The sequence below is a fragment of the Halichoeres trimaculatus genome, unplaced genomic scaffold (genome assembly GCF_033239565.1).
Source record: "Halichoeres trimaculatus isolate MK-OKI-2021-1 unplaced genomic scaffold, fHalTri1.1 fHalTri1_scaffold_4, whole genome shotgun sequence".
Taxonomy (NCBI): Eukaryota; Metazoa; Chordata; class Actinopteri; order Labriformes; family Labridae; genus Halichoeres; species Halichoeres trimaculatus.
In genome coordinates, this window is record NW_027437182.1 from 21,036,287 (window position 1) to 21,061,101 (window position 24,815).

A 24,815-nucleotide genomic window follows, 5' to 3' on the forward strand; every position below is an offset into this window, starting at 1 on the left:
CGCGGACGCGGACAGAGGGTCGCACATATGCTCGCACAGCGCCGGAGCTCTGAGGATTACAGCCGCTGCAAAGGACCCTCACTGCGCCTTTTGGAGCCAACAATTCACTGTGGATATACTTACACCAGAGGAATATAAAGAGGGGATTAGGAAAAGGTAATTGGACGGTTTTGGGGTCCAAAAAATCGTTTTGCTTTTCTTTTAGAAGTTCTTGCTGTTTTTTTTTTTTTTTTAGCAGATTGACTTCAGAAAAATTGAGTAAAACTCATATTGTATATGAATTCAATCGCTGGATTAATTACGTCTTCTAATTATAGTCAAAGTAGGCTTTAAAAAGTTTCTTAAAAACTTTTATCCACTTATTATCAAAAAACTTCTAGTGCCCGAAAAGTTGGAAGCAACTTCTTCATCAGGCAATGCTTCATAATTTTAAAGATAAGATCTCTGCTCGTGCACCATATGGTGGCACCGCTGGACGCCGCGCGGGGAGATGCCGCTGACTCTGCTGGATAAAAGCGCTCGGGTTCGGCCTCACAGCTGGAGGTGTCACCCCGAAGACTGAAGGCACCATTGTGGGACGCTGACTGGCACCTAATGGGAAACACATTGGAAATTGTACTTCGCATTGTTTTCTCGTCTGGTCGCGGAATGTGAGGAATTAAAATGGAAAATCTGCACCTGAGGCGCAGGAATGAAGACTCCGTGTGATGGATTCAAGAGGGGGAAGAGAAGTTTTGGAGCCACGACGCATTCTTCATTAACCACTAACCCCGCTGTGTCACCGGGGGACTCTGCACAGGAATACTAACTGAGAGAAAAGTGCTCAAAATGTGGATCGAAAGAAATACGTTTTTTTTTTTAAGTGCAGATTTTTTGCGCACAGTAAACCGATTTTCTTTTCAGGACATTTTTAAGGAGTTCATCTTCTCTTGAACTTCACCATCCGTGCAGGGCTGAAAGTTGAGACAAGACTTATCAGCTGTTGCTCAAATGTTTGCAGCCCCGCAGAGCGATGATGCATTTGTTATCTGCCACATTTGTCGGGTGTCTCAGTAGAAGAGGAGCCGGACATGCAGCAGACTGGTTGCGCTCCAGGCTCCCTCAGATCTACGCGCAGCGGCTGCAGCAGCAAACTGGGACACACACAAAAAAAGCTCTTAATGAAATATGTTTGAGACAAGGCGTGTGCACAAACACGTCAAAGCAGATCATGCATTTTGTCAGCTGGTTCCCACGCAGATATGTAGTTTTGTGTGGAGTGGGTGCTCTAATTATAGAGTTAAACAAACCCAGGTTGGCCAGGGATCATTTAGGCCGTCTCGGATGAGCCACAGGAAGCGGTGCAGGGGCCAAAAGTTTTATTGTTTGAGGAAACTAGGCAAGGAAGATAGCATGCAAAAATCCATAGCACGCTATAAACAAAAAAAGTCATTTTCAAACTAGATCTTCCTAACTCGAGATGATTTCGCGATGATTGCTGACAGAGAAGCTCTGGTTTGTAGAAGAACAAAGCTTTTTTCCCCCCATTCTCTCTCTGATTGAGTGCACCTCAGACTGTGTGGCCCCTGATGAAGACCCAGATCCGCAGAGATCAGGGGTCTGCAGAGCTCCGTGACAAACCTAAGCCTGACTCGATGTCTTGGATGAGCAGCGAGAAGTCTGGAGTAAACTTGAGAATGTCTTCATTAAGCCTCCTCTACTCTTGAAAAAAACAAATGAGAAGTTTGGATCCAGCACAAGAAGGACTGCTTTTGTTTAATTTTTCGATTTTCATTCTTAAAAAATCACATTTTTTCTTCAAAGAAGCGGCAAAATTAAAAAAAAGATCTCTTCAATCAACCAAAAGGAAAACTTTAGAAAGGCGGGTTAGCGGAGTGGAGATGAAAATGAGACCAACGGAGGATTCAGTGCGCTCAAAGTGTGGACTGTGTCGCCCTCTACTGGCACTCTTTATATTCTGACCCCGTGGACACTTAACACGTTGGAATTTACAGTCTTGTTATCGTAACCCTCTTTTTTTACGATGAATAACTGTGATTAATTTACACTTTTTGGTGCCTTAGTGATGTGGGAGACCACATGTGTTGCGTTCAGGTTCCAAAAGCCCATCTGTAAATCTGTGTGGGGATTATTGAAACAAGAGGAGTCAGCCAGGCTCCACAAGCTGTAGACAGGGACTGACAGGAGATGAATACGCCAATGAAAAATTGATTTATTGATCTGATATCTCTGGTATCAGATTAAGTGCAGAGACAGTTGTTTTGTATCTTATCAAGAAGAAAAAATCAAAGTGTTTGTTTCACTTGTTGACTGAAAAACTCACTTTCTGCCTTCTAGGACAGAACATCCATCACCATGGATGGGGTGAAGGTGTATGTTGTCTTCCTGGCAGGGCTGGTTACAGGTAATATTTCATTAGAAAGCAGAATATTCTAAGAGAAAGACTACTTTAAGACAGCTCCTCTAATGTTGAATCTGTCTTTCAGTGACCTGTGGACTGAAGCCTCCGACCATCGTGTCCAACCAAGACGAGTTCATGCTGCAGCCAAACTCTGTGTTCAACATCAGCTGTACGGGGAAGAAGAACGTGATGTGGACTGAACCACTGCCGAAAAACACCTTTGTGTACCCGGGTTACTACACTGCCACACTCTTTATTTACAACGCTACGGTAGAAAACACCGGGTACTACATGTGTGACTACGAGAACCAGGAGGGTGGACCTGAAGGCAATGAGGTCGGGATCTACGTCTTTGTTCCAGGTGAAGATGTTTATCTTCTTGTCATCAGTCTTGGAAATACTCTGAGGAAATTTAAGTAATGGTTACCTTCATACAATTTGGATTAGTGTCAGTGACAAGCAACACAAGGGCAAAGACTTGACTTTTAGACCTTTCATTAAAGGGACTGTGGGGAGTTTGGAAGTGATCTTAAAAGGTCTCCCTTCTAGATATATGCCTGATCATAATCCACACTTTAAAATGAGATTATCACTGCTAATGTTACAGGTTATTTTAAAATGCTACTTCTTAGCACCTTGCTTAGGTTGTGCAGAACCCGATTGATTTACAGCATATCAAAGTCTCCATGACAACACCATGCTGGCCAACAAAGTTTTGTAGTGAGAAAAGAGATCTGTGATTTTGTCAGCAGAAAAAAATCTCTTTGATTAATGTTGTAGAGATGTTGGACACAGGAGTCTGACTGTCAGACAGAAAAAGGACAGAAGAGCAGAGGAAAGTTTAACAGGCGTGTGATGCAGCCTGCAGTGGTCTGTTCAAACTTGAGAGCCTATCAATAAAATGAAGAGTGAGGTTATGTTAGCTCTGCTTGGTAGATGACTGGCAGGACATAACCAGGATTTACTAACATTAAACATTACAGATAAGTCTCAGAGTACTGGGCTGCCAGTAGCACTACATATAGCCGGCTTTTAAACTACGGTACAGACTTATGTTTGCTTGTTGTCATGCTTGACAAATACCTTACCTTAGCGCGCTGTATCTGGTATAAAGTTGCCTTGAACAGAGAAAATTTGTTTCGATCTGATCTCCATTTAATTCCAAAACAACAACACACTGCCTTGTTAAAAAGTGACACCAAAAGGTGGCACTGCAGTCCAATCCTCCTCACAGCATCTTTAAATGCAACTAATGTGCATTCAATGCAGAGAACGAAGTACATTAGATCAGTGTGTTTATTATTGATCCAGAAACATATCAGAATTACATGCATTTAATCAGTCAAGGGGCTGTTTTTAATAGTGTATAAATCTAACTGTTGAATATAATCAGTCTCAAATCAGCCCAGTTATTGTTTTTATCATCATAAATAAGGAGAAAAAGAGCAGCTCTTTCACTACAGGGAGCTGAGACCAGCAAATGTCCAACAGATGAGTTTCATTAAGACAAAAGCTGGTGATTCTTTTCTTTCCAACTTAAATGGAATGACTGAATACCTCTTCCATAACCAGGCAACTCTCAAGGATCATAAACCAGACGAATATTCTGTGTTATCTGGGACACAGCACTTTGTCAAGTCAGCTAACATTAGCCACAAAAAAGTGTTCACAGCAAACCAAGTAAGGCCGTGAAAAACCCAGGAGTCTAAACAACAGCGCAGGAGTTTGTTTTACTGCTTCACCCAGACAGATCAACACGTGTGCTTTGATTTGGTCTTTGAAGGAATGTAAGGTTGGAAATCAAACATTAAAAGATGACATCAGTGTTTCTCATGGTGCTTTTTGTCTCCTTCCAGATGTGAATGCTCCGTTTGTCCCTGAGCCACCTGAGAACCTGATCGTCCCCCTGGAGGATCCCGGAGTCCTCATCTCCTGCCGTGTGTCAGACCCTAACTCTCATGTCGTCCTGAGGAGCGTCTCCAGCGGAGAGGAGGCGCAGGCTTACTACGAGAGCAAGATGGGCTTCTTTGGGAGGCTGTCACCGGGACAGTACCAGTGTGAAACTGTGGTGAACGGAGAGATGATGAGGAGTGCTGTTTACACTGTGGAGACTGCAGGTGAGTCTGATCCACACACACACACAAACATGGAGACTATGAAAGGCTGGAGATTAAAGAGGATGGATGTTTCCTGAAATTCTGGAGATGTTTGACTGAATTTACTTGGATCTTCATCACATATCAAATTCTTTTGAATAGAGAAACTTTTGAAAGAGACACGTTATTGTTAGATATTTATTTTCAAAACCGCAAATTTGACCACAGTGCATTACATTTTCTTATCAAATATATTCATTGAGCAATTCTTTGCAATTGTGGTTGTTTGACATGGAACTTAAAGATGAAAAACAAGAAATGATAAATGCTGTAGTCTCTGGAATCACATATTCGAACCATGCAGGGTTTGGTGGGGTGTGTTTGATAACAAGTTAGAAATTGCACCAAATGGAAACACTCCAGAGTGACTTCACTGTATGACAGCCATGACATTATGTCACTATCACAGGGGGGGTGACTTGATGTGTGTGTGATTGTGTGTGGTGACATCATCTTGAGCCACCACGCTGCGATGCATGAGCTCATTGTAATCAAACTTTAACTCTCTGCGAGATGACCGTGCTGATATCTGCTCTCTGGTGGTCTCCACAGCCCCCACAGACATGGAGGACTTCAGTGTGGAGGTGAAAGCCAGTGAGGAGACGCTGAGAGCCGGGCAGTCTTTGAATGTCACTTGTGTGGCTCCAGCAGGGCCCAGCTTCCAGCAGCAGTGGCTCCATCCGAAAAAACAGGCAAGAAAAAAACAATTTTTTCTTTAAATTTAGTGTCCTCTTTGGTTTCATCCATAATCCGCTCCTTGCCCTCTTTTTTCAACCCCCTTGTCATATTTCCATCATTTCCACCCCAGCAGCAATGAGCCTTAAATTAGCCAGTAATGGTTTTGGACCCAGCAGCAGCAAGTGGAATATAGCTCTAAAGACAGCCTTTAGTGGTCACAAAGTATGTGTTAGGGAGGCAGGACTGGATGTTGTGTCTTCATTACCAGGATGTGAGCCAAACGGCTCCTGCTGCTGTTAAAGTTAAAGTTCAGGACAAATGGCTCGAGGTAGAAGGGGGGAGCAGGCAGTTCAAACGGAGAGGAGAGGTACAGAGATGGTAAATCCTTTGACCTCAGTGACCTCAGACATGTAGGACAGATGCTGTCTGCAGAGGACAGCCAAATAAACATTTCATGCTTTTGAAGTGTTAGCTGCAGGCATCAGGACTTTTAACATTTGTTTACATTCATTTTCAGCTCTTAATCTATGCAGCATGTTGTCTGTTTTTCTACACGGGATTCCTCTAAACCTTTTTCCAGGGACGTTAAGGACAGAAACGCAGAAAGTCTGACTCCTGGTTTTGGTCTCAGTTGCAATTACTGACTTTTAAAAGGCTCTGTGGTCCTGATTTATCTCCTGTGGGCCCAACAAGTGTTTTAGCCATTAGCCTTCAGCAGCAGCACCGCACACAGACTCTGATATGTTGTACCTGTACAACGGAAAAACTAAAACGTCTCGTCTACCCTTCTTCCAACTCATACAATCTCATATCTTTTTTTGTAGGCTGTGGATGCAATTCAGCTGAGGCACATTCTTCCTGACCGTATCATCTACACCCTCAGTATCCCACAAGCCACCTCTCAGGACAGCGGCATCTACGAGTGCTCTGTCACAAATGAGATCAATGGAGAGGTCAGAGTCGGCAGTGCGGCTGTTACCGTCTTTGGTGAGTCTTTATCCGCTCTGAAATGTTCTCTTTGATAAACTTAAGATCTCTCATGTTATTTCTATCAAAGGTTTTGCTAAAAAAGTCTGTTAAAAGGTTCTGCAGGAATTTTTTTCTTCTTGTTAGTAAACACAACATTCAAACTGGGCTCCTCCTCCTGGGATCAGTGCCAGCAGCAGCACACACCCACTGCCTCGGACTAAAACTACTTTAACACACTCATTAGCCCAGCAACCACCTGTAGCATTGTTTCTATGTGGGAGAGACTTGAGAGTCATGGCACCTGACTTGGCACGTTAGCACAAGCTAATCACCGGTATTTGCCACATATCAGTTCGCATTGCTCTTTGTCCCATGCTGGTCTCCAAGTGCCCGAAAGCGTGTAAAAGTTGAGGCCAAGCTTTACCCTTGTTTTGGAAAAAAGTTTTTTCTGTTTGGTGTTTCTTGCACATTGGTTGTGCTTTTCTTCCTCCATGCTACATCCACTATCATTGTCACTCTGATTAGCTTCTACTCACAATCATCAAAACACAAAGTCACTTGTGCACAGGATGCGCTGTGATTGGCTGATGTAACCACGCTTACTCTCCACCCAAAAAGCCAGAGAAGGGGGTTGGGGCAGACACAGACACTGACACACATGTATAGAAGCCTATAGAAGATGATAGAGCAGGTCTATTCCTTTAAGAGTTGGTTTTTTTAAAGGAAAATACTGCAAATTTTTTCTTTAAGTATAATGTCCATACTGATGAATCAGACCTGTCTCAAACATCTGGCGCAAGTTTGCATGTATCTAACAGTCAACACTGCATAGCTCAGCTTAGAACGGTGGTACATTGAACAATGCATTGTGCAAAAACAGCCCATGCTGCATCTTCAGCAAGTCAAAGATTTAAAAAATGAGAGCTGTATGAGTTAAAGCAAAAGTTTATTTGTTTTTGCAGAATTATTGTACTTGAAGTATGGGATAGAAATAAGAGCTTCTTGGTGCAGTGACACAGAAATGTCACAGAAGCTGTCGCTATTTCACTATAATGATTAATCCCTGCACCTCACTTAATCTACATTCTCATTAGTCCCGGTCTCAGAATCATTCCCCACACAGAAAGTGCTTTCAGAAGTGTGTTGAAGTCGTTTCCTACCGTTCCACCGTGAAGCTTCACCTCTGCTTTAAACATCAGCTGCTGTGTTTTATGGGATGGATTTAACAGATGTGTGTCAGGCTTTCATTCCACCTCAGCCCTCCCTGTCACTCTGCGTTTGTCTCAATCCTCGCCTTCACCCTTTTCTGTCCTCCATCACCTGCTTACACGTTTGTCTCTCTTTTTCAGAGGACAACTCCTTCGTGAGTCTGGATCACAGCGGGATTATTGCCACAGAGTTCGTCAGCCTTTTGGAGGAGACAGAGTTCACTATCCTCATTTCTGCTTACCCTGCCCCCAAAGTGATGTGGTTAAAAGATGGTAAACCGTTACCTGAGAGCTACTACGTCCTCACCAAAACCAGCCATGTTGAAGGAAACCGGTAAGATTTTTTTTTTTCATAAAAGGATCTATTACAGTTTTCAGAAATGTAATCCACTGCTTTCTCACCAAGTTACAAAAGAAGGAAATGTCTGTTTGGTGCTAGGGGATGGTTAGCTTAGCTTGGAGGTGAGAGGAAACAGTTGGCTTGTCCAAAGGTAACAAAATTTGACATCCAGCACCTCAAAAGCTCACAAACGAACATGCTTCATCTCATTTGGTGAATCCGTGGAAAGAATCTCAAAACAACAATCTTGTGCAGGAGTGTTTCTTGGCTTGAAGTGATACCCTCCTGGAGTTAAAGTCCTTTTTGTCAAACCACAGCGTGTCATTTTAAAGCTTTCCAAGCAAACATAGATATCAGAGTTGAGATGTGTGACAAGCTCCTTCCATTTTTACGGACCTGCTCATTCAAAAAAAAAAAAACTATGTCTGTTTGCTTGTTTTCTTTCCTCAGGTATCAGAGTATTCTGACGTTACGACAGCCGCTGGTCAAAGACGACGGGAATTACACCATCACAGCTGTCAGCGGCTCTCGCAGCGCCCAGTTCTCCTTCAACCTAAGAGTGAAAGGTAAATAAGATGGATGGATGGATGGATGGATGGATGAACTGATAGGTGGATGGATCTGTCATTTACTTCCATTCCTGTCCTCCTCGCAGCTCCCACTTCAGCCATGTTCCCTCCATCCTCGGCTCCCATGCTGCTGCCTCAGGTGGAGGAGCTGGTGGTGCCCCTCCACACTCCCTTCACCCTGACCTGTCGTGGGGAGGCTAAACTGGTTTGGGAGACCCCGATGGACGTCCCTGAGAAAACACAGGAGGACAAGAGCGGCCTCTTCGTCACCACCATCACAGTGGACAACGCCACCGCCATGCACACGGGTTACTACATCTGCTTCTACAGCAGGAACGACACTGACGACGGGGAGGACAGCAGCATCTACATCTACGTGCCAGGTACGAAGAAGAGAAAGCTTTGAGCCTGTTATTTTTGACCTCATAATCTGGTCTAAGAGACTCATTTCACCCCTTTGCAGATCCCGATGTGCCCTTTGTGCCATCCCCGGTACCTTTCGCAAACCACGTCCTCTTCGGCCACGAGGAGATGGAGATCCAGTGTCGAGTCTCTGATCCCACTGCTAATGTGACCCTGGTTAATTTTGACACCCTGGAGCCTGTGCCAAGTGTCTACGACAGCAAGAGGGGCGCTCTGGGAGTGTTCACAGCTGGTACCTACGCCTGTAAGGCCCTCATAAACGGGGAGGTTCACTACAGCGGGGAATACATCGTTCACGGCTGGACAGGTGTGTGCCTACGACTGAATCTGTGTCAGGAGATGTGTCCAGAGTTGTTTGAAAAGAAAGTGTACAACCTTTGAAAGTTGGCTTTATGGTTTCTTGTGTTTTAGTTCTTTCAGAAAACACAGAGGTTGGTTTTGACAACTACATTGGTATAAAATGAAGCAAAAAATCTAGAAAGAAGTTATACATGAGTACAACACATGAAAAAATGCATTCATGTGGGTGTTTGTAATGAAGAGAGGTTTTTAGTCTCCAAACAGTTTCTTTAACGGTCTGATTGAACCTTACAAATCAACAAAAAGCATTAAACAGCAGCTTTCTGTGAGAGAACACTGGAGTTAAATAAAATATGTCGAATGATTTAGTTGTAATGACGCAAGGGAAAGAAATGTTGGTTCAAGAAAAGATATGTAACAATATGAAGAAAAGATTAATTTTCACCTTAAAGGTAGGGTCTACGGGACTTTCCGTTGCTTGTTAGTAAACACAACATTCAGGATGGGCTTTAACTGTTTGGTGTTGCCTTTTACATTTGTTGTTTTTCTTCCTCTGTGCTACGTCCACCATCGTTGCTGCTCTGATTAGCTTAGACTCGCAGTCATCACAAAGCAAAGTCACTTGTGCACTGGGCACGCTGTGATTGGCTGATGTAACCACCCTAACTTTACACCCACAACTATCTCAATACATCCAAAACATCAACATACAGGCAGAGGAGAGGGTTTGAAGCAGACACAGACACTAACACACACGTAAAGAAGCCAGAAGTGACGATTCAGCAGTATTATTCCTGTAAAAGTTGACTTTTTTCTTTTAGGAAAATCCTGCGGACTCTTCCTTTAAATCTTTGACTCAACAACTCAACAGCTCTTAATGCTCTTACGCAGCCCTGATGCAGGAATTTAACTTTATCATTTGTTGTTTTTTAGGCAGTGCACTTCACGTCGAGCTGACAGCCAAAAGAACCGCCCTGCTCGTGGGTGACACTCTTACTGTCACCTGTCTCGCTCGGGGGTCTGAGATCCTGGAAGACCACTGGAAATACCCGAGCGTACTGGTGAGAGAGCAAATCCACAGTGCACCAAAAAAAGAGGTTTTAAAGTAAGATGTAAGGCTTGTTTGAGTTCAAAATGCCTGATGGAATATTTTGGTTGCAGGCTAATCGTGGCGTCAAAACAGTGCACGAGAACAAGAGGGATCAGGAGATCCTCTACACTCTGACAATACCGCACGCTTCAACCAAAGATAGTGGCATCTACTCCTGCTCCATTACTGATATCATCACTAATGAGAGCCAGACGAAGCAGTTAGCCATCCAGGTTTATGGTATGGAAGTTTGTTAGCTCACAAGAATTTATAAAGTAAGTCACTTTTATGTCATTTTTTGAGCTGATTTCTTTTCTCTCTGACAGCCGGTGAGTTTCTATCGATCCGTCCGGAGTTCAAAGAATATGAATCTGCAGAGCTGGACGAGGTTCGAGAGTTTAAGGCTCTGATCAGCTCGTTCCCCAACGCTCACGTCACCTGGCTCAAAGACAACGTCCCGCTCAGCGACGTGACGGCAGAGATCTCCACCAGCCTGCGGCAGCTCAGTGAGACCAGGTGAGTCTGCAGGTTAATGACAAGCTAAAGGCTACCATTCCCACACATTAGCCTGACCAGCTGTTAACCTCCTGCGTCTGTTTGTGCAGCTATATGAGTGTTCTCACCCTGATACGAGCCAAGGAGGAGGACAGCGGGAACTACACCATGCGAGTGGAGAATGGAGACCAGAGGAGCAGTGTGGGACTGAAGCTGGAGGTTAAAGGTCAGTTGGAGGAATGCTTCAGGCCCTTCATTAGCTTAACTTTCCCTCAGCTTCCTTCACAGTCTGTCTGTTTCTCTCCTGTTAACACACTCTCCTTCACTGCGTCACAGTGCCTGCAGTCATCGTGGACTTGATGGACATCCACCACGGCTCAGCCTCGGGACAGTCTGTGGTGTGTATCACCAGAGGACAGCCCACTCCGGTGGTGGAGTGGTTCATCTGCAAGAACATCAAACAGTGAGTTCACTCTGCTCAACAACAGCCATTACTTTCTATTTGTGCTCAAAACTCTGACTTTATCCTCTACTGCTCATGCACTAAAAGAAATAATTGTTTAAAGAGGGGGTATCTCTGCTTTTTTAGGCTTTATACTATTCCCCTGGTACCCCTATAGTAGTTTTACTTGATTTACAGGTCAAAAAATCCCTATATTTCTCACACTGGTGTTTTAGAAAACCCTTATTTCAGCCTCTGTCTAAGACACATTGTTTTAGCTGCTGCCTCTTTAAGGCTCCCTGCTCCACAAACCCCGTTCTTTCTGATTGGCCAAATGTTTGGCAACGAGCAGACCTTGTTGTTTGAGGCCCAATCCTCCAACATCTTAAAATTTGGTTTAAAAATAATTTTCTGTTAACCTCATAATTACAGCAAGTCTTGTGAAGATCTTGTCCTAATGTCATGAAGATCTCAAAAAGATCTTATGGTTTTTTTGTCAGAATCATTTCGGCATGAGGTGAAATTATTCTTCTTTTTTGTAAGTTTCTTTTTTTTTCAAATTTTGTCCTGCAATATGCTTTTGTTTTGCACATTTTCTAAACATATTTTTTTGTTTTCTGAAATGTTTGAGAAGTTGACCTCCAAGCCACCGTAGCTTGATTTTAAAATGTAAACAGAAATCTTTTGTCGAATGGAATAATAAAAAAAGAGAAATAGGTAAAAACAGAAACAAACAAACATGTTGCAAGAAAATGTTCATAAGGATGTACTTTCATGTACTAACAGATCTGTGAGACATTTTCACTAGAAGTCTGTCTCAATGAAGAGCTAAAAGTTTTCTGATCATGTATGAATAAGATGAAGGTGTGCCCTTTTTTGACCCTCTCAGAGGGAAATGCTCATATATGGTCAAAAACTTGAATGCAGTAAAAATTTCAAAATTTGAAAAAGATCAAGAACTCCTGAGCTGAATTCACACCCTGTGTGTCTTTCTTCGCCCCCCTGTAGTTGTGCCAATGACACATCCTCCTGGGTGCCCCTCCCTGCCAACTCCACAGAGATCACTGTGGACTCACACAAGGATGAGGACAACAACCTGGAGAGTCAGGTCATGTTTGGTCACCTAGAGAACACGTTGGCCGTGCGCTGCCTGGCCAGGAACGAGATGGCGGCTGTGAGCAGGGAGGTCAAACTGGTGTCCAACGGTAAGAAAACACACACGTTTCTCTGGAGTGTGTTTCCTCTTTGCAGCAAACCTTTCAAACTTCACTGAGATGTTGTTGCTCAACACTTAGCCCCCTCTTAGGTTCCTTTGTTTCTTACTCTGAGAGTGTTGCAGGCAGCGTTAGAGTTGCTGCGTGTCGTGCTGTCAGTGTTGCAGCAGCTGTCTGATGATGCGTTTACAGTCAGACAGCTGAGAGGAGGAAGGGGCTTGTTCTGACAGCTATTCAGGGAGGTTAGAAGTCTTTAGGACATTTGGTCATTCCAGATGAGCTTTACACCCCCATCCTCACCCTCTCCCCTTCCCCCGCCCTATCCCCTGTTATCTCCCAGCATTCCTTTTGCTTCCAGTAATCTGGACTCCCCATGGATTTTACCCCAGTCCTCCAAATCTCACAGACAACACTTCTTATGCAACACATGGAGCATGTCTCACTACATGCATGTCATTAGTCATGAAACATACGCAGGTCATGTGATCATTGTGCTATCCATCTAACATGTGTGATGCTGGCTCTCCCCCCTGCACAGGCCCCCACCCTGAGCTGACTGTAGCTGCGGCCGTGCTGGTGCTGCTGGTCATTGTCATCATCTCACTCATTGTGTTGGTTGTTATTTGGAAACAGGTACTGCTGCCATTCTTCATTCTCACGTTGTTCATGCACTTTCTGATTCTCAGTGGGTTGATGGAGCAAGTTAGCCTTTAGGTCCAAGAGAGTTTCAGATTTAGACAAAGCAGGTCTGAAGTAGAAAGGTCAAAAAGCCTTTATTTAAATTAGCTTAGAGGATATTAAAGTGGAACTGCAGAAAAAAAAGGGTCAAGATGTTTTTTTTTTTTTGTTTGTTTTTTTTAATTCTTCAGATATCTAACCCTTAAAAAGGGACTTCTTTTTGGCATTCTTTTTTTTTTTTTTTTTGACTTTTAGCTTTCTTCCTATGAATCAGACCTGTAAATGAAGGCTGTTTACCTTTTTCTAGATTAAACTGTTTGATTTACATATGATTCCAACCAGAGGCAATTTCAGAGTTTTTAGGATCAAAGATGGCTTGAAATTTGTGACATTCCTGGTTCACAGCTTCTAAAGAGCTGGAATCAGTGTTACAAATATTTCATTTATGTGCATATTGTTATTTTTATTGATCTGTGAGAACATAATATCGAGTTGGTGTTGCCTAAAAACCCACCAGAAGTGACATTCTCCGACATACTGCCAAGAGAAATACTGGGCAGCAGTAATCATGCAGCAGTAAATGCATCATTCATATATGCTATTTCCTGTTTGCTCCCCTGATTTATAATGTGCAAAATAAGAGTTTTTACTTGCAAGGCATCCTCAATGTTCACAAGCTGCAACCAGACACAACAAAAACATTTCTTTTCCTGCTCAAGCTGTGCACAAAACTTTGTTGGAGATTATTCAACCTTTGTAATAAGTTCAACAAATGAAATAATCATCGTCTTTGTTTGTTGTCCTCCAGAAACCTCGGTACGAGATCCGCTGGAGGGTGATAGAGTCTGTGAGTCCAGACGGTCATGAGTACATCTACGTGGACCCCATGCAGCTCCCCTATGACTCCAGATGGGAGTTCCCCCGTGACAGACTGGTCCTCGGTGAGCTGACAGTAATAATGAATGAAATAAAGCTGCAGCCTTGTGTCTCGGCAGGCCTCCCTGCAGAGATGTTCTGCTCAGGATGTCTCACTCTGTCTTTGAAGTGAGGCTGTTATGAGATAATCTGGTGCTGGCAGTGTGTGTGTGTGTAAGTGAGGAGGTGGGGGTGTTCAGGCTGGGTTTGGTTTGACTCAGTGATCAAGGGGATGTTCAGCCACTGAGGGAGTCACAGATGAGAAAGCAGAGGCATCCAGAGTGCATGGAAGTGTTTGTGGGGCTTTTTTTGTTTCTCTTTGTTGATAATCTGACTCTCTGTCTGTCTCAGGTCATATCCTCGGCTCCGGAGCCTTCGGGAAGGTGATGGAGGGCACTGCCTATGGTCTGAGCCGCTCCCAGCCTGTCATGAAGGTGGCTGTGAAGATGCTGAAACGTGAGTTTCACAAACAACAATGGGACTTCTTTTAACAAGGCGGCTAACAGTCGGACTACCCCGTCATTTACATCTGTCACACCTGTTATCTGCTATAACTACTGCAATTATTATATGATGCACATTAAAAATCAGTACTTAAGCAAAGCAGGAGACAGTTTCAGGTCAGGTCAGGTCAGCAGATTTGTAATGACTGACTGGAAACAAGTCACAATGACATGGCAGCCTTTGTGGTGCCTGTTAAACCTTAGTTTCTACACCTTGCACCAAAATTAGGTCCTTCTTTGGGAATAACACAACATAACTGGAACAAAAAGGCATGAAATTTGTGTCTTAAGCTTTGGTTTGACCAACTCTTCACAAGTATAACATCATCTAAAATATTTGATGCTATTAAATGTCAGAAAACCTGTGAAAAAATCAAAACGATGCACTTTGTGAGTGCAGAAATCACTGTTGTAACTTTTTTTATGTTTTACTTGAGAATCTAAGTCCTCCAGTCATGCAAATGTGTATCTGCGAAAACATTGTAAAGAGGAAGTTAAAACAGCTTATCCTAGCATCTTTATGGAGCTAAACTGCTGAATAAGTGGGGGAGAAAGCAGGTAGCTTCTTATTTCACAAAACTGATGCTGAACTTTCTACCTGGGATAGAAAAAAAACGTATCATAGATTCTTGGGAATATCAAGGGAGCAGTCGAATTTTGTGATAGAATCAGATAAATCTCTCTCTGGGTTGATTTCTTGGCTCGTCTGTCTGTTTGAGATTCATGCTCTTTGTTCCGTCTTGCAGCCACAGCTCGCTCCAGCGAGAAACAGGCCCTGATGTCAGAGCTGAAGATCATGACTCATCTTGGACCACATCTCAACATCGTCAACCTCCTGGGAGCGTGCACCAAGTCAGGTGAGAATCTCACACACACACACACACACACACACTGACATGGTAGATTTAATCATTGCTGCTTCTCTCTTGCTTTTAGTCTCCAAGAAACAAACACACAAACTCAGTGCATGACCCTCCTGCCAAAAGCAGTGAGGCGTCTGTGCACTTTTTCCCCTCTAACGGTCAGACAAAGATCCACAGCCCTGTCTCGGCTTGTGGTGGGTGTGGTATTTTGCCTTTTATGGGAAAGTGCAGACTTGCCTTTTTGGCTGAGCTTTTAGCCTTTACGAGCTCTCTGATAAGATTAGCCTGCAGACTGACGCCAATTCAAAACTCTATCTGCTGTGTTTCCTCCCAGGCCCCATCTACATAATCACAGAGTACTGCTTCTACGGAGACCTGGTCAACTACCTGCACAAGAACCGAGAGAACTTCCTCAGCCTGAACCCAGAGAAGACTAAAAAAGAGCTGGACATCTTCGGGATCAACCCTGCTGATGAGAGTAGCCGGAGGTGCGTAGTGTTTCTAAGATTTATGTCTCAACATTTTGGAAATGCAAAGGAAGCCACTCCCAGAAAGCACACTCAGGGTCACAGCAATAACAAAACAATTTGTGCAGTTGTCTCACATTCCCCTCTACCTCCAATCAGTAACTCTATCGCTGTTTTCTCCTCGGCTGAGGAGATCGTCTGGCGTCTTCACCAAATCAAATCTCCCTCTGAAGTGGTCTCGGCTTTCAGCCTAATGTCATTCTCTGTGAGCTACCTGTTAATTCTGCCCCGCTCAGACGTTGGTGGTGAAACAGCAGCCCCCCCTCTCCCTCCTCCTTCCTCTGAGGCTGCTCTGTGGCGAGGGATGACTCACAGTGACCACACCTCAAACTGACCATAACATGATTTAATCCTGGCGACCATGTTAGCCTCGACCACGTCTTCCTCTAAAACAGGAACAGGGAGGAGAGGATTCAACAGCAGAGCTACCAAAGCTGATCATTTCTGTTTTTAAACTTTGACACCAACATTTTTTGGAGATCCTTGTGATTCCTGAATCCAGTTTCTCTAGAAACATTGATTTTCAGCTTCATAAAACATGATTAAATTTTAAGAAATACTTGAACTTGCTCATCAAACACTGCCAAGCTCTGCATTTTATATCAATCTCATAAAGACATAATATCAGTGTGTAATCTTAGGATGAGTTTTGGAGGAGACACATGCTGTAAACACAGCAGAGCTTAGCACACTCTCAGACATTAAAAGCACTTGACTGCCCAGTTTGTGATCCCATCTCAGCTCTGTATTGTCTGCCCGTTCTGGGATGACTTAATTTGACCAACATTCATCCTGGAGGCGAGACAGAGAGACAGAACAGGGGCGTAAATATCAAGCCTTTAACTGACAATATCAAACAGGCTATAAAGTGGTTTTCCGCTGTCCCCTGCTCTGTAAAGCAGACTTCATTTAGGAAAAAACATGGTTTTGATCAGAGGTCTGCAACCTGCGGCTCTTTGACTCCTTTGCAGATGCTCCCTATAGCTTAAAAAAAATATTGTCGAAATAAAGAATTTTTATTTTTCTTACAGAGGGTATCGATGATTATTGACAATGAGAGTAAATAAATAACGAATTAACATTTTGTTGAGCTAAATATGCATCACATCTGTCAATAAAGCCTGCCACCTCCTACAACATCAACAGCCCACCAACTTTTCTTGCAGCTGTAGCTAACCTCGAGTTTTACACCCCTAGTTAGAGTAAATAAATCAACTAAAAGACATATCTGGAAGAAAAAACAGATTTTAATTCTGTGTGGATGGATTAATTAAACTGCAAATTGAGCAACATTATCTTTATACGTTATCAAATTTAAGTTCTCTTTTTGTAGTTCTACAATTTCATGCATTTGAAAAACTTCTCTTAAGAAAATTATTCAATATATTTTAAGAATGTAAACAATTTTATACATCGAAATGTCTCTGCGTCCTAGGCCAGTAGTACTGCTGTCTAAGACAAATTTCCTGCAAAAGGAAAATAAAGTTGATCTATCTATCTATCTATCTATCTATCTATCTATCTATCTATCTATCTATCTATCTATCTATCTATCTATCTATCTATCTATCTATCTATCTATCTATCTATCTATCTATCTATCTATCTATCTATCTATCTATCTATCTCTGTGAAGATATAGTCAATTTTATGGCTCAGGAATGACTGTAATCCAGGTGAGATGAGGCAAAATGACTAATTTAGAAATAAATATTGCAGAACAAAAGTCTAGATGGTTTTTATGCTTCAGCTGAAAATTAGCTTTTGCTCAAACAAGCATGGAAAATTCCTTTTTATGCTTTTCAGGTTGTTAAAAAAGACGCTTTTATTCCGATTTGACAATAGTGCAAGACCATTTATGAAATGTCTCAGTCTACTAATAAAAACATATTGACTTTTTTCTGTTTTGGGGTTTTGTGTGTCATTAGTTGGCAATAACTTTTTTTTTACTATGATATAAAAATCTTATTGGTGAAGTTTTATGGGGCATGATTTCTAAAGATCATGTGATCAAAATAACATTTTTTTTTTTTTTTTTGCTTGAGCTCATTTCTGCAGCTTTGAGAATGCATATATCAATCTGGCTGATGTAAATGCATTTTTTGCTTACATCTGATTTGACATGAATTTTCAAAGTAAAAGTCCAGGCAGCTTGGCTCAATATTACCAGTGTGTGTGATCAGCTTCAGCATCTTTCTCTGTCTCTGTTTTTCCTGCAGCTATGTGATCCTGTCCTTTGAGAGCAAAGGAGACTACATGGACATGAAGCAGGCTGACAACACTCAGTACGTCCCCATGCTGGAGATGAGCAACTCCTCAAAGTACACAGACATCCAGATGTCCGAGTACGATCACCCCCCTTCTCAGAAAGGTACCAGTGACACACACTCACACACACACTTCCCTCACTCTCTGAGCTAGTTATTGGTGTGTGTTTGCCAGGTTTAGTGCAGTGTTGGTGGGGTCCACCCTCGTCAGAGTGCAGGACTGGTACAACCCTGCAATTACATGGAGAGGATAATTGTAGCACACACATAATAATGCCTAGTTTCTCCCTGCCATTAGTAGAAGCCAGGTTTGAGCAGCGAGAGCTATATTTACACGATCAACGTGTCCTCATGTGTGTGTTTTCTGTGTGTTTGCGGAAGCAGAGGGCGAGATGGATGACCTGCTGTCAGACGACATGAACGAGGGCCTGTCCACCACCGACCTGCTCAGCTTTACCTACCAGGTGGCTAAAGGGATGGAGTTCCTGGCCTCCAAAAACGTGAGTTGGGATGGTGTCTTTACCTAACCATAACTCTTTAACAGCAGGTCAAATAAATAGACTTTGCCAAGAGTATGCCACCTTTAAGTTTGAAGCCTTCTCTTTTAAATCCTCAAGAGTAAATCAGACGAAGCAAAGGAGTGTTTTCCCACAGACTTTTTACAACAACCAGTGGAATTTGCATTTTTTTCATACCAAGTAAACTTCCTGATGTTTCAGAAAGAACTGTGCAGAGGATGTTTTCTTTGGTGACTAAATTACAAAGTCTTCGTAAGGAGAAATGCTCGGGGTTTGCAAACCGCGAAGCTCCTGCTCTTCATTTTGTACAGTTTTCTGTATAAAGACAGTGATATAGTCCAAAGTAAGGGACTGAAATCAGCAGTTTTGTGATAAGCGGTCCTGTGAAGGCTGCTGAGCCCACTCAGGAGACAGGCCAGCGGCTGAATATAGGAGCAGCAACGCCAAGGCTAGAATTAGCAGGCAGGGACGCACTGCAGCCAGACGCTTCATAGTTATTATCCCTAAATATCCAGTGGTCACAGCCATCCCTCCAACTGGCATGTTTACACAAAAACTGACGCTTTATAAAGCGAAATGAAGCAAATTCAAATGAGATCGGCTGAGATGAAATACAAGCAGAAATAGCCAAAGCCATGGGAGCAAAATGCGTTGGTTTGGACTCAGTATTGAAAATGTGACGTGCCTCGTGCAGCTGATAAAACTCACACTCCCTGTTTTTGCAGTGTGTTCATCGGGACCTTGCTGCCAGAAACGTTCTGCTCTCTCAGGGAAAGATTGTGAAGATCTGCGACTTTGGACTGGCCCGGGACATCATGCATGACAACAACTACGTCTCTAAAGGAAGTGTAAGTCTCCGTTCTTGTCTCCAAAATCTGATCTTTTATTATTTCTTTTGCAAGTTTAAAAGAACATTTCTTCTCTAAAATCTCACAGACCTTCCTGCCAGTGAAGTGGATGGCACCAGAGAGTATTTTTGACAATCTGTACACCTCCCTCAGTGATGTGTGGTCCTATGGCATCCTGCTCTGGGAGATATTCTCCTTGGGTGAGTCCCTGCAAACACCTACCATATAAGAATCAAGCATAGGAGTTGTTGGTAATAAACTCATGATGATGTGTTGCTGTGTGCAGGTGGGACCCCGTACCCCGGGATGGTTGTTGATTCAAGCTTCTACAACAAAATTAAGAGTGGATACAGGATGTCCAAACCAGAGCATGCTCCGAGCGACGTGTATGTAATCAGTCTCATGATGAGTGTCTCAAATGTGGTTTTCTGTCAACCCAGAACATTTTGTTTTTGACACTAGTCACAGTGGTGTCACAAGGAATGGTACAGGTCCTGTGGTAACGCCTGCTTTTTTCCCTTCTTTTAGTTATGAGATGATGATGAAGTGCTGGAACAGCGAGCCGGAGAAGAGACCGTCCTTTTTGGGTCTGAGTGATACCGTAGCTTCTCTGCTTCCCTCCAGCTACAGGAGGGTGAGTCTTTTTGAGTCTTTTTCTAACCTCCTCAAGTCTCTTCTGATTCTTCACACTCTTTGTAATTTAACATTATCAGCATTATGTAATTTTTTTAAAAAAAAATAAGCTCCTTAAATAAAATGTAGCACTTCATTTATTTGCACTGCAGAGCTCTGTGTCTGTCACCAGGTTGTTACAGTAGCTCTAAAATAATCAAATGCAACTTGGTTATGTTTAAAAATGTATTACATTACATACATATACATTTAAAGTTCATGTGATCTAAAGAAATTATTTTTCTGTATTTCAATACTGAATGTCTTGAGTTTGAAAAAATAATACATTTCTTATTTATGGTAAAATCAAATGTTTTTTTGTCTTGTTTTATGTGTGTATCTTAAACAAATAAGACCGTCACAATAAGAGTAACATATAAATTCCAGTACAGGATAGACTTAGCTTTCTTTACAGTGAAAAAAACAAACAAACTTATGATTATCTGTATCAGTATTGGTATTGGTATCGGCCAAAAGGGGTTTCGATATATCGGCATATCGGATATCGGCAAAAATCCAATATCGTGCATCCCTGAAATTTACGATAGTTTTTGACCTGAAATTAGACCGTTTTGTGTTTTTACCCCTGAAGTGAACTGACTAAAACATCTAGGTGAAACTTTCAGATCAGTCTTTGTGAAATAGGTCCCTCTTTTGTTTTACATTTTGACTGACTTCTTCAGAAGTCAGTACATTTCCTCTTTTAAACTTCAGCTGGTACTTTTTTTGCAAGGCAATATGCAGGGTGAAATAATTTCAATGCACTTCTAAAGAAGCAAACTTATCATTTAACCCCTCCACTTCCTGTAAAAGTGCAGAGAGGAGTGTGTCTGAGGGTTCCTCTGTAAAACTGAACCAGAGGTGATTAGAGGAGCAGCAGCAGCAGCTGGCTGTCACAGCAGCCGGCCTCAGTCTGTGTAATGACGCAGCTTCAGTTCTCGCCTCCACCGCCCTGACCTAAATTACCCCGTGAAAGCCCACAGCACTCATGGCACATCAAACCAGCCTCACCTCAGCCTTCTTCACAGATGTTGAGAGGCTGGGGGCAGAAGAGGAACCCACTTGTGTTTAGCACCTCAGTGTGTGTGTGATTTCCAGTCTGGATCACACTGTTCAGCAAGCAGTGACCACATCAGAGTCCCCCGGCTGCTCAGAGTGCAAGCACTGGGACTCTGTCTGCTGTCATTCTGTAGTATCTCATATATCTAACAGTCTTTTTGTCTGTCTGTTTGCAGCATTATGAGAGGGTCAACCATGAGTTCCTGAAGAGCGATCATCCCGCTGTGACCCGGGTCTGCATTGAGAATGACGACGCATACATTGACATCGCCTACAAGAACCAGGGGAAGCTGAAGGACCGGGAGAGCGGCTTCGACGAGCAGCGGCTGAGCTCTGACAGCGGCTACATCATCCCCCTCCCAGACCTGGACCCCATATCTGACGACGAGTATGGCAAGAGGAACAGACACGGGTAAATGGAACTAGAGAATGAAACTGATTTAGATGGAGTTGATATGAAGTTGTTAGTGTTATCACTTCTACTCCTCTTGATGATCAATATTTCACTCCTGACTTCTAAAACTTGTGTCGTTCCTCTGCAGCTCTCAGACGTCCGAGGAGAGCGCCATCGAGACGGGCTCCAGCACCTCCACCTTTGCAAAGCGTGAGGGTGAGACTCTGGAGGACATCACGCTGCTAGATGAGATGTGTCTGGACTGTAGTGACCTGGTGGAGGACAGCTTCCTGTGACACCTGCCCCCCCTGTAGAGCTCACACAGAAAAGACAAGGGTGTAGAGACTAAGACGTGTAAATCTACCAAAGACCCTGGATCCCTCCTCAGAACAAAACCACTTCACTGTGTGGATGAGTCTGTGGTGACTGTACGGTACACCCTTTACCTCCTGGACACTGCCCCCTGCTGGGCTGGAGGACGAAACGTGATAACAGAGACTCAGCGCACCACCGAGCCTGTGTCAGACGGATCAAAACAAGAAGACTGTCTTTGTTTTTGTAAAGCTTTATCCTACGGGGCATTTTTTAACAGCGATATAAGCAAGAAGAGAGGAAATCAACACGATGGTCAGCAGCTCTACGTAAACACAGCAGGATATCATCCATAGGGCAAACTTTATCTAACCACTACAGAAAGGAAGTCCAACACAAGAGGCAGGTAGACTGACCTGCTGCGAGAGAAGCACCTGATGCTGGTACAATCAGTAGCAATAAGCACAAAATCTGGACTATGTGCATTCCTTTTGTATATGACCTTATAATGTTTGCAATGGCTTAATATGAGCAGTAATCAAATTTATTTTTTTACTTCAGCATTATGTAAACATGTATTATTTGTGAATACCAGGTAGATGTTGAGCATAGCTGTTGAGTGGTTCTGAGAGCTGCATGAATCCTTTGCGGTATCTCTCCTGTAGTACTGTCTTAAGACGTCTTCCCCGTTTGAGATCCAAGTCATATTTGCCAAATGAAGCGTGATTGTATTGTAAATAGCTCCAGAGTTGTTTTATGAGAGGATTATTGGGAAAACAGTGTTTTATAGTAGCACATTTCAGGCTTTGTGCCTTGATGTGACTAAATGAAGACAACACTTTCAGATAAGTCCATTACAACAAGGGACATTTTTTCAGTTTTTTTTTTTTGGTTTTAAAGAAAAAGCACACAATCTTGCTCGGATTTTGTGTGTAAAATAAGTTGCATGAAAACAATCAGATTTTTAGGAATTTGAAAAGTATTAATCAATTTGTGCATCCACGTTCTCCCTGGATGTCTGAGTTCTCATTCAAGCTGCTGATTGTTTATGATGTTTTATGCGTATTCATATTTCATGCATCCCTCCAATAATTCCAACACCATGTGAAAACACATAAAACATGAAGGGTTTAATGATAAAACTCCCTTTTCTTCTGTCCTAAAGTTAATTATAAGATTCTAGTTTTACTTCGACACCAGAGGGGCTGTAGACTCATGTTACTCTGGTGTTCAACATCAGTTAGAGACGTAGACTCTGTCATCCTCTGTATGTTCCAGCTACTGTTCTTAGCTGTGCCACTGCCACCCCCTCCTCTTCCTCCTCTCTGTCCACTGATTCAATCTGAAATCAGCTGTTGCACTTTGCTTTGGATTCTGCAGAAGAGTTAAAGCTTAAAAAGAGGAAAAAAGAAGCCTGCTTGATGTTAAAAGCTGTGTGGATGTGAATGTTTGTGTTGTCGACGGTACAGTATCTGTAATCACACCCAGTATGATGATTTAGTACTATGTTTCATTATTTTACAACATGTACATTCAGATGATTTATATTTCAATAAATGATTTATTATGTATAAAACACTGCCACTCTATGATTTTGATTTAGTGCACAGCAACATAGAACAATGTGGATAGAAGAGAAGATTTATGAGGTGCATGTGTGTTTGCAGAGCAACAATAAAGATTAATAACCCAAACAAGAGTCAAAACAAAAAAACACTCACTTTATATGATAGTTTAAAATAAAGGTATATGATGCCAGCTTAAATGATACAAGAGAAATGGAGAAATGAACACATGCATACAAGAGAAAAGCCCTGCTTTAAGAAAATACAGCTGCAGCTTTATGTCCTTTAAATAAAGCAAAAAGAAAAAGAAAAGAAAAGATGTTGAAAGTAGAAAATCTATGACTGAATTTTAAAGGTCCCATATTATGCAAAATTCACTTGAGGCAGGTTTTGTAAAAGTAATATGCGTCCCCAGCCTGTCTACAAACACCCACAAAAAGAGGAAATTCTGTTGTCTACCCTACATGACGTCATGCATGGCAGACGTAAAAAAAACGTAACTCCCGCCCCTTGCACTGTCCCTTCTATGCAGCGCGTTTTTCACCTTGGCTGCTCGGCTGCTTCGGTAAAATAAACATGGCGAAGGTAACAGCAAAGCACGGCGGTTGCTCTGGTGTTGGCTGCACCAAAGGGCTCAGAAGTAATTCCATCTCATGAGGTTTTGAAGACGCAGTGGATTAATCTTATTTTTGATGGAGATTCACCCACAACAACTCCTAAAATGTTGGATGGGTGCGCTCACCATTTCACTTTGGACTGCTTTCTCAACGAGGGCCAGTACAAAGCAGGATTCACCAAGAACCTGAAGCTGAAGCATGGATCTGTACCAACTGTCCGTGACCCAGCTACATACATGGGAGCTGTAAGTTTTACTAATTTATGTTGCTTTACTTTATGCTCTACCTAGCGCATTAGCCTGATGAATGTGGTTTTAGCATGGCAGCTAACGTAAGTTACGGTTTGTAACTTAATTTCCTTACACTACGTTAACACACATGAGTAACTAATATCAGGGGCCATTAAAGAGAAGATATATGGACATATATTTCACGTGAAGCTAGCTTTATATACACAATGTTATCTTTTGTTGGGGGCGGATGTGACTACTTGTCGTGGTAGCCCTCGGCGGAGCTAATGTTGTGCTACAGGGTAGCGAATGCACTCTTATGAATGCTAAGACCACTGTCACCACTAATTTGTGTGATACTGCTGCAGTTCAGTTTGTCTGATTGATGTCACTCATGGTACTGTCTCGAAAAACTAACAGTCCAGGCTGCACACAGTTCTTTCTGCTCAGTATGGTCATATAACTCTGGTTAGCACCAAGCTGCTAATGTTAGCTTTATTTACCTTATGGTAACTGCATCAGCATATCAGGACACATAATAACCACTCAGAAACGTCCTGCT

The 24,815-nt window shown here is 42.7% G+C and overlaps 1 protein-coding gene across 2 annotated transcripts; it reads left to right on the top strand.

The window, feature by feature from the left end:
• On the top strand, window positions 1–23,382 carry pdgfra (platelet-derived growth factor receptor, alpha polypeptide). Of its 2 annotated transcripts, none has more exons than XM_074668687.1 (29): window positions 1–156; window positions 2,338–2,404; window positions 2,487–2,762; window positions 4,258–4,518; window positions 5,110–5,249; window positions 6,060–6,222; window positions 7,554–7,746; window positions 8,203–8,318; window positions 8,408–8,704; window positions 8,785–9,051; window positions 9,978–10,105; window positions 10,206–10,374; window positions 10,461–10,650; window positions 10,740–10,855; window positions 10,966–11,092; window positions 12,080–12,276; window positions 12,824–12,918; window positions 13,772–13,904; window positions 14,230–14,334; window positions 15,128–15,238; window positions 15,579–15,732; window positions 17,991–18,142; window positions 18,420–18,538; window positions 19,282–19,404; window positions 19,493–19,604; window positions 19,691–19,790; window positions 19,933–20,038; window positions 21,312–21,547; window positions 21,678–23,382. In XM_074668687.1, exons 2-29 carry the CDS (start codon window positions 2,356–2,358, stop codon window positions 21,823–21,825), a joined length of 4,383 nt encoding a protein of 1,460 aa, XP_074524788.1. In that variant the 5' UTR covers window positions 1–156; window positions 2,338–2,355; the 3' UTR covers window positions 21,826–23,382. The 2 variants fall into 2 exon arrangements, with proteins under 2 accessions (XP_074524788.1, XP_074524789.1); XM_074668688.1 differs by having other exon boundaries at window positions 18,423–18,538.
• The last annotated feature ends 1,433 nt before the right edge of the window (window positions 23,383–24,815 follow it).